We start from the raw sequence: 10,382 nt of genomic DNA, 5'->3' as shown, positions 1-10,382 counted from the left end.
AATTTATTGAAATGCAAGAGGGCCGCTGCAGTGAGTCCGAGGAGGTGGCGTCCCGCGATTAAGTGTTGGGCAGCTCTGTCATGTCTGCCCTGACACAAGCTGAAGTTGACTGCCAAAGTGCTATAAAACCGCAGGTCAGTCTAGAACTGTTTTCGGTTCCCCTAGACGCGCCGTGTTCAATTATAGCCTTAAAAGCCCTAATACAAGTGCAAGAATTTGTTTGCCATCACACAGAGGCGGGGCGAGGCTCAGCAATGGTGGCGCCTTTGTTATCTCAAAGTCACTGAAATCCTTATACATTCCTTTTTGTTCGAAGGGAGGAGTGTCTGAGAGCGTGCAGGGTGTGGGGAGAGGTTTTCATCGACGGAATTGAACGGTGCGGGTACACAGGGAAAATAACCAATATTCGGACACCCAAAAGAGGGCTTCCGACCCCCCAGTCCACTCCACCCACCACCCCACCACGACCACCCCCGGCAAAATCTAGGGGGAAAGTAAATGCGAGCAAAATCACAGCTTTAAGGAAAAAGCCAACCAGAGCTCTTGCACACCCCTCCCCAACTCAAGTTTAAAAAAAAAAAAAAAAAAAGAGAGAGAGGGAAAGCCCCCAAACCTTTTTTACAATCCCTAAACGACATTGCAGTCTTCTGCTAGCGGTTTTGACGACATGCAATCTCTTTCCATCCACTTTCTAGCAAATATGTCAAGCTGGAAGATTAATTCATTAATTTCAAGTTCAGCTCACAGACGCGCAGTAAGCCTAAGAAGTTCTTGCAGCAAACCAAAATAAAGAGTTCATTACAGGGATACGTCCAGAGCATTTGATTTGTGAACGGTAACCCTTGTAAAATAAGAAAAAGGCATATAAACATTAATGCTAATAAATTAGTTTACTCCACTACAAAGTAATTACTTGATAATATTGAATTTACAGCTTGAATTCAAACGCAATAGTTAACTATAATGTAGGGGAAATACATAATGAGAATATTTTCTCTCTGCATAACATGATTAGATTTGTTATTGAGTCAGTTACGATAAGCTAAGCAATAAATAAACAAATCGATGTTGACATTTAAATACCGAGGATCTCCAGAATTTACTAGAGAACTTTCTCCGGATATATAAATACTTCTACCAGCATTGCAGAGGAAAGGGGGGGGGAAATCCAAATATTATTTCCCTAACATTTTCGTTTCCCTTCCACTAGCCTCCCAAGTCCACGGGGGCATGGATCTTGAACTACATCTAATTTCCTTAGAGTACTGACTTCACAATAGCCTTTTGCCATTCTGTTTTTCTATTTTGATGAAATCCAGCCGGAACTCAAATATTTCTTTTCTGAAATAGAGCATCAGAATAGAAAAAAAAAAAGAAAAAAAAAAAAAAAAAAAACTTTTTCCGAGAGCTTAGGGATGTCCGTGCCTCAAAAGGTGCTGTATTCTTTGGCATATTTCTCTGTTTTCTTTGGCTCTGCTCATTCGGTGGGGTGTGCATTTTTATTGGAAGAAAAGTACTTTTTAGTCTCTGCCCTGTGCAATCCGCTTTCTATATCATCCCTTTCATGCAACAATAGTAAAAGTTTAACCAGGTTTTTAAAATAGGTCTCTCTGGGTCTCAGCCTTCAGCGACGACACAAAGCTAAAAGGAAAGTATCTCTGTACGGCGAGTTTGTTCCTACGGGTTAACAGTATGTCAAATAATTTTAACTAGGCTTCTGGCAATCAAACTCGGAGTATTTCTCAAGCTGGGGTAGCCCAATATCCACTGGTTTTCCAAGCATTTAGCTGCAGAGTTGAAGCGGAGAGATCAGCAAACAGTCTTTAGCTCCGTGGTCTGCACTTTAAAGGGCTTGCTGGCTTTCTGGCGTTGCGAATGAGGCAAGGGACGATTTGGAGGGGGTGAGGAGGGGAAACCTGCGTCCTGAGGACCCGACATTGTTAACTACCTCCAGTAAAGCTTGGCTGAAGCCGCGCAGGGTATTTGAGGTTAATATGTAAGTAAGGGAAGGAAGACACTAAGCGCTTCGGAAGTGAACATGAATGCAAGCATGTAATCTATTCACCATGAAAATCAGTAAAGACTTGACCCTGGCACATTCTTCCTAGTAAGGTTTCCAGAAAAACCCTGAAGAGTGAAGAGTGAGGGCTTTTTTTCTTTTTTTTTTTCTTTTTTTTTTTTTTTTTTAGAGGGGAGGAGGGAAAGCCCAAACTGAACCCAAAAAAAAAAAAAAAAAAAAAAGGAAAAAAATTAAAAGACATTTTCTTCAGGAGCGTTTTCCTCCTCGGAAGCAGCTTTCCACAAGAAAGCGTGCGTGCATCTCTGCGGTGCCCTCCTTCTCGGAGCTTTGCCGGCGAGCCGCCGAACGCCCCAGCAAGCCCACAAACAAACAGAAAGGTCTCACCTAACCCTGGGGGAAATTGATAAGCCTCTCTGCTCCAGAGCCAGAGGGTGCCAGGGACCGGGCGGCTAAGTCTGGGGCAGTGGCAGGGCGGCTGTGTGTCCCCCAGGGCTCCCCCCCGGCCAACCTGCGCTCGGCTCGCCCCTGGGCGCTGGCGACGAGCTGTTGCTTTCCCCCGCGACGGCCACAAAGGGAGCGGGGCCCGGGCCCGCCGCTCGTCAATGTCAACGTCGGGCCACGTGACCGCACCTCCCTGCCGCCGCCGGGAGAGCTCTCCACGTCAGCCTACGTCTCCCCATCTCTTACTTCACGGATCCGCTTCAAAGGGGCAGCTGCGTTAGAGAATCATGTTAAGCTCAGCTAATGCGGAGAAGCCGAGGTAGCCCTAATGATGGATTTTGATGAGCGTGTTCCTTGTTCCTCTAACATGTATTTGCCAAGTTGTACTTACTACGTCTCGGGTCCTGATTTTTCCAGCCTCCCTTCTTTTTTGCCCCAAACCCCGTCTTCTCGCCCTATGACATACTCCTACTCCTCCAACCTACCCCAGGTCCAACCTGTGAGAGAAGTTACCTTCAGGGAATATGCCATTGATCCCTCCAGTAAATGGCACCCCAGGAACAATCTGCCCCACTGCTACTCCGCAGAGGAGATCATGCACAGAGACTGCCTGCCTGCCACCAACACTGCTAGCATGGGCGAGATGTTCGGCAAAAACACAGCTAACGTCTACCACCCCAGCACCAACGTCTCCTCCAATTTCTATAGCACGGTGGGCAGGAACGGGGTCCTGCCCCAGGCTTTCGACCAATTTTTCGAGACGGCTTATGGCACGGCGGAAAACCTGGCCTCAGCGGACTACCCGGTAGACAAGAGTGGCGAGAAAGCGCCCGCGGCCGCCGGGGCGGCGGCGGCGGCAACTTCAAGTTCGGAGGGCGGCTGCGGCAGGGCGGCGGCGACGGCGGCGGAGAAGGAGAGGAGGAGGCGGCCGGAGAGCAGCAGCAGCCCCGAGTCATCTTCCGGCAACAATGAGGAGAAATCCGGCAGTTCCAGTACGTATAAAGGCAGCGCCGGAGCGCTTTTAGGAAAGGCAGCTTGAAATCTAGCGCACCGCCGCTGTTAAATTTTTATATGCTGTTTTATAAGCATATAAGGTTTATGAAGGGCCTTTAGATTTCCCCCAACAAAACTTTGTTATAAAAGGCGAGATCACGTGTTTAGTGCTGAAATTGGCCGTGAAATACCCACCGGGCAATGGATGCCTAATTTTTTTTTTCTTTTTCTTCTCTTTTTTTTTTTTTTTCTTTTTTTCCCTGCTTTTTTAAAAAATAACCGTAAGAAAAGAGTTCCGTGGTCAGCTCTTGAAAATATAATAACTTTAGTTCTGTGCCTGTAAATTCGGCCAAAAAGGAGATCCTGACTCCTTTGATATCAATGTAATCCAGTGATTTTATAAAAGCCATGTGTTGCACCAGAAGTCTAGTTAGGAGCTGAATTCAAAGCCTTCGCCGTTTTAACGATTGCGCTAGAATAGCGTTTAACAGATAAAGTAGCCGCCTGAACTGTAGCAATATATTAAAAGAAGCAAATTAACCTAAAGCTGGCCTTTTTGTCTAAAGGAAGCCATTTTACTAAGGCACTGTGGCAATTACGTGTTGCCTTCTGTCCAACAGTTTGTTACTTACAATTGTTATTCAATCTGTCAAAGTCTGATTTTTTTATGTGGGCTTTTTAAAAGGCAACGCTAGTATACGGCCGGGGGAAAAAATACCTCGACAATGAACTGTACCAGAAAAGGAAGTTTTTAAAGGGATAGCAGCTACGTTTAATGTAAAGAGCTCCTGAACCTTGAAACCTTTTATATTCTGCTTAATGAACTTTAAAACCGTAATGGCTAATCGAGAGGAGAATACCTCGATGCGGTGGAGAACGTGCTTGAAAATAGCCGGCTAGGGGGAGAAGGAGACTCCCCAGCCTTGGGCTCAGGGGCTTTTCCTCTGCTCGGGACGCAGGGACGGGATTAGACCAGGGAGCGAGGGCGAGATCCCAGCGGGTACGGGCTCGGGGAGGGTTGGGCGCGGGCCCCCCCGCCCTCCGCAGCGCTGCCCGCTGCAGGCAGCCAGGTGATGGCTGCTCCCTGGGCAGCTCCGCGTGCGTGGCGGCGCCCGGCGGAGCAGCCGACAAAGGCTTTCCTCCGGCTCGTGAAATCCGCAAGAACCCCCTGCCACCACTCCTTCCTCCAGCTGCCCTCCCCGCGGAGGAAGCGAGGCCGGATCCCGGCGTCTCGGCGGGGGTTTCGCCCTGCACGCTGCCCGGGGCCGCGGCGCTGCAGGAGCCGGGGTGTGCCGGCCGGTCCCGGGCCCGGCTGCGCGCACCCGCCAGGGCGGAGGGCTGGCGCCAAGCCCCGGACCTACCAACGCCGACCCCGGAGCGGGCAAAACGCGTCTTTTCCATGTTACCGTGCTTTGCCTGAGAGTCCCCCTGTCCCTTCTCAGCCCCCGCCGCCGGCCACAGCCGGGTCTCAAATGTTTCTGCCTTTTTTCGCTCCACAGGTGGACAACGTACGCGTAAAAAGAGATGCCCATACACCAAATACCAGATTAGAGAGTTAGAAAGGGAATTCTTCTTCAGTGTCTACATAAACAAAGAGAAACGCCTCCAGCTCTCCCGAATGCTCAATCTGACCGATCGTCAAGTCAAAATATGGTTTCAGAACAGAAGAATGAAAGAAAAAAAAATTAACAGGGACCGATTACAATATTACTCAGCTAATCCACTACTTTAAAACTCGTAGCGTTTTTCAAGACGAGATTAAATTCAGATTTCGCCCTTGACAAGGTCAAGCCACGGGGTTACGTGGAGGAAGGAGGTGTGTATCTGACGGGACTAGAAGAATCAAAGGTTTTACACACATGTAAACCTACTCTGGAACTGCGATTATGATTTTTTTATATATATATTTACATATCAACTGGAATCGATTTGATTTTGACACACATGGGATCCATTTCTAAACGTGCACGTCACCTCTGAGTGCAAAATCCATACCTCTTACCTTTCCAGGCACTGCGGCTCACCCTGCCACCGCTTTCAGCAGGCACGGGCGTGGACGGTCCTTCTCCATCCCCGGACTCGCCCACCCTCGGCCCTTTCTCGCCCTTGTGCTGCTGTGGAACAGCTGTCTGGAGATTGCCAGGTCGGGCTCACCCAACCAGGACCACTGCAGAATATAAAGTCTAAGAAATAATCTTTTGTTCTTCCTTAGGAAGATATCTGGGTTAGAGGCAGCGTTCCATTGCTCGTGGGTTTGAAATAAGAATCGAAGGACGGAGACACACACACATACACACACACACGGAGAATTAAAGAAAGGGGGGATGTCATGTCTACACCTTCGCGGGGCCAACCGCGAGTAGTTGTAATATGGATGTAATGATGGTTACAGTAGTGTTTCCTTTAGGGGTGTGGGGAGGGATGGGAGAGAGAGAAAAAAGACCTAAATTAAAGAGTTAATTATTTACTTTTTAAAATCAGGTATAAATTCGCCATATATCGTAAAGAAACAATCACTAAAAATAAAATTAGAAAAATTTAATTAGCTCCTGTTTTATTTATGACAACAGACTATGCGTTGCCATCTTTTTGGAGACAAATCATATACAAATACTAAAAGTGAATCGGCAAAAAAGTGTGAATTTCAGGATTTTAAAAGAAACAACTCCATAAAGGAAACTAACCTTCTGGCTTCTGGCTCACGAACTTTCTTCAGGAAATACCTGTGGAGAACGACAGTTTAGCAAATACCACACAACACTTAATTGAAACTTGGAGTTGTGCAATGTACTAACATTGGATGATTAAAATAACTCGATTGCATGTTCGTTTAAAAGTGACCAGTGAGGAGTTTAAACAGAAGCCAAACAATGTAAATATGGTAATTTTGTTGTTGTCTACTTTAAATGTCATGAGCTCTACTTTGTCGCCCAGTCGACGTATGCAAAGAATGGAGATTTGTTTGGACTTATTTTAAATATCTATAAATATATATATTTCCCTGCAGGAACCAAAGCGTGAAAAAAAAAATGCAATTTAAAAAGTAAAAAATAAAAAAAAATAGGAAAAAAAAGAAAATATTTAAAATTCTATATCAGTTTACAAAGGATACGGTGTTCTATCGTTAAGGTAATTTGCTGTCGAGAATATCTGAATGTATATTTCATACAAGAACGGTGTTTTACAAGACTTGTAAATATTAAAAAAAAAGAACCCATGACCTATTTTGTTCGAATGCTTTTTTTTTTTTTTTAACCCTACTTGGGTTTTTTTGTTGGTGTTTTTTTTTATTGTTCCTTTGGGGCTAAAGGGTGTGGGATTTCTTCACATGTGCAACAAAGTGGTGATAAGAATGTTTTTGATTAATAAATTTTACCAAATGGATGTAATTTCTTTGTCACAATTCACAACATGCAATATCTTTATATGACGTCACTGTTTTCAATATGTATCATCTATATGTATATACAGTTTTCTTTTAATATGCGAAAGTATTTGGTTGCATGTATACAGTGGAACAGCGCACAAGGAAAATAAAAAAAGAAAAAAAGGAAACTTTATATTTTTACTCTGGTGTTATGTTACTGCATGTTCTTTTATCCGATGTAACTCTGGGACCCGAAATTCCTCATGACCTTGTTCGATCGTTTTGGGGCGAATTACTCTTCTCTTGTGAACTTCGTCGTTAAATCTTCTACTCTGGAGTTAACAAGTGAGCCTAGGCTTGTTCGAGCATAGATTCAGGGCGTCACAGGAAAAGGAAAATTAAATGTGTTCATAGCTCGCTACGTGCTAGGCCTTCTGCTTATCCTGCCAGCACTGGATGGGCAAGGTCCTATGCTCAAGGGTTGGATGTGCCATTGCTGTTTGCTCCCCGCCACATATGTCCAGGAGAAATGTTTGTCAGTAGCATTTGGGACACGGTTTACAAGATGGCACCAAAGGGAAGGCTCGAGCCAGCTGATGGATGTGGCCAGAATTTGAGAGCCCTAAGAAAATTGTTGTCTTTGGGGAAAAAAATCCACACTGCGGTGTGATGGAAATGGACTGATTGAAATTGTCCTTGATCTCCAAGGCAGGGAGGGGGCGGACTGAGGCGGGCAGCAGGGGGAGGAGAGCTGGAAGGAGAAAGTTGGAGGGGGCAGGGGGGAGAAAAACCCCAAACTCCAAACAATAGCTGAGATGGGAATGTGTTTTGAAAAGAGTGTTTGAATCTTGAATGTTGACCCTAATCCTAATCAGGAGAAGAAAGTGGATTCTGTTTTTGCATTGTTTACTGGCTTTGAACTTCTGTATTGCTTGGACATCACCCATAACCTTGAGGTGAAGGACTTACTGACTTCAGGCCTTTGTTGACCACTGCCACCCAGCCGGACAACGTTTACCCAAAGGGAATGTTGAAAAGCGAGGGGGGAAAGAGAGAACTTTGTTTGTTTGTTTGTTTGTCTAGTATGCAAGGGGAAATGCCAGTTAAAAGGAGACACACAGAGGGACGGACGGACGGTGAGAGAGGGATAGAGAGACGGATGGAGAGCTGAATGGCAATGAAAGTTAAGCCTGCAAGCTTCCTTTCCTGGTTAAAAATTAACTGGTATTCAGAGCCAATCCCAGAGACAGTAAAAACATGGAGTTTCTGTGGTCGGGGTTTGGATTTCCTAGCCCAATAAAATCGCATCCTCTGTGTTGCTGTGACATTACGGCCATAAAAACTGTCCGTGACTTGTCCGCTCGCCTGTACCAAACGCATCACTATAAGGCAGCGGAGCTTCGTCCAGAGGTTTTTACACCGAGAGGTGAGCGACCATTGCTCTCCGCCGAAGTCTGTCCGTCCGCCCGCCCGCCCCACGTCCTGCTGCGGGGCCCTGGCGGACGGACGGACGGACGGACGGACGGACGTCGGCCGCGGTTTAGGGGCTGCTTTGCCACAAGATGGCGATCTTCAGATCAATGTCAAAGCCGCCCGGGGCAAGGGGAGCAGCCCTGCAAAGGAAAAAAAAAAAAAAAAAAAAAAAAAGAATCTTGGCCTTTGTTCACTTTGCATCCCGGGAGCCACACGGGTAATTATTGCACTTACCGGGCTCCGCTGTACAAAAAGCCGCTTGGGATGCCGGGGGAGGGGGGAGATGCTGGGGCTTCTCGGTGGAGTTAAAGCCTGTGGGCTTTGGGTTAGGAAATCCGCGAAGGTAAGTGTTTTATACATCTACCCGGCGTGGAGAGCGGCGAGGAGTATGCGGTGACCGGAATGGTACCCTGCTAAGTGGGGTGGCCCTTGCCCCCACCGCTGAGCACCGCGGAAAAGAACTGTAGGGAGGGGAAGGGATGCAGAAAGTTGGTGATTAGGATGCGAAATAATATAGAAAGGACTTTCTAAGTTGCAGCTGACCTTTTATTTTCTCTTCGTTTTGGCCAGCCGCGTGGAAAATCCACGTTATCTGGAAATATTTTTTTCAGGGTAACTTCTAGCTTTCTTCCACTTACAAAAAAAAATTAAAAAAAAAAATGGAAAAAAAAGTGTAGCATTGGAAATATTATGAAACTTGACATTTATGTGTGGAACAGTAGGTGTCTTCAATCAAATAGATCTATGGCAACACAGTCTGCAAATGACAGACAATTCTGACGATCTTATTAATCTTGAACTATAGTTTAGTTAGGGTCGTTTGCTAACTTTAAAGGGTAGTCTGCTTCCTTGCAGCTGGACACAGATTGTAGTAAACAACTTTTGACATACCTATGCTAAAAACTATTCATGTGATTGCATATTAAGTCAATGTTCGTGCAATACTAGATTTCGATTTCGATTCTTTCTTTCTTTCTTTCTTTCTTTCTTTCTTTCTTTCTTTCTTTCTTTCTTTCTTTCTTTTCTTTATCAGCACATGTGCTGTAAACAAACAATAGTCACTCATTCTCATGTGCTCAGGGCTGCTCTGGATTGTAGCTTTGAAACTCTATCCTCTCTACCAGTATCCCTAACTCCAGGTTACTTTTCATGCCCATAAAATTTTCACATGTTTTTCTTATGTCTCCATTTGAGAAGGGCGGGCGGGAAGGTGGTATTACATGGAGGAGATGCTGGTTTGGCTGCATATTTTAATACACGTGTTTCTTAGGACAGAGTTTTAAGTATCTGTCTGGAAAAATGAAAAATATTCTTTTATCCTTTCTCTTCTATGTATATAATGCCAGTTGCCTGCAGTATTTTTTTTTAATTGTGCTTCCAGGGAACTGTTGTAAGTGCAGTTAAAAGCACATGCTCAGTCGACAGAGAGCAGTTTCAGATGATTATTGGAACCTATCGATTTCATCAAAGATGCTCCATTAAAAGCTCAGGCATGTTGATCCCTTTTGACTTCCTCTCAGTAATGCCAGGACGCGAGAAGCCACGTGAGAAGCAGGGAGATTTGAGGGTCCCTTTGCAACATTTCATTTTACACCAGTCAAGTTAAACTCCGCATATTTGATCAAATATTTATTTTTCCCCTTGTTGTTTCCCTGTCCCATTCAATACTTGGCTGAATAAATCAAAGGGACCCCAGCAGCAGTTAAAGCGCCCTCTGGTTACGAATTGTTTACTGACGGCCGCGGTCATAGGATAATATTTTAAAAAAACAAGCTTGTTTCTTACAATAACTGTTTATTATTTCACATTATTTGGGTTTGCATGTTTTGGAGGGAAGAGGGGAAGCCAACTCAGTGTCTACGCTGTGTTTAATTAATCGTGTACTCAACTTCAGCTCACATACCACATCCAAACCCCTGGGAGGCTTTTTCATAAGCTCGTTGGGTTTGTGTTTTGTTGTCTTTTTTTTTGTCTTTTTTTTTGGGGTCACAGTCTTTTCATTAAATGCTCTGAAATCGAAACTTCTGGACAACGTGTGTGTCTGACAGCCAAGCTATACCACAACAACAGCAAAAAATATATTTGTAT

The 10,382-nt window shown here is 45.2% G+C and overlaps 1 protein-coding gene across 1 annotated transcript; it reads left to right on the top strand.

Annotated features, from left to right (window-relative positions):
* The first annotated feature begins 2,789 nt into the window (after positions 1-2,789).
* HOXA11 (homeobox A11) lies at positions 2,790-5,186 on the top strand. Its single transcript, XM_014893660.2, has 2 exons — positions 2,790-3,453; positions 4,954-5,186. The coding sequence occupies exons 1-2, from the start codon at positions 2,790-2,792 to the stop codon at positions 5,184-5,186; spliced, it is 897 nt and encodes a 298-aa protein (XP_014749146.1).
* Positions 5,187-10,382: the final 5,196 nt, after the last annotated feature.

This window comes from Sturnus vulgaris, chromosome 1, assembly GCF_052056855.1.
Source record: "Sturnus vulgaris isolate bStuVul1 chromosome 1, bStuVul1.hap1, whole genome shotgun sequence".
Lineage (NCBI taxonomy): Eukaryota > Metazoa > Chordata > Aves > Passeriformes > Sturnidae > Sturnus > Sturnus vulgaris.
The sequence above is the reverse complement of the archived record's forward strand: the minus strand, read 5'-3'. Positions and strand labels throughout refer to the sequence as shown.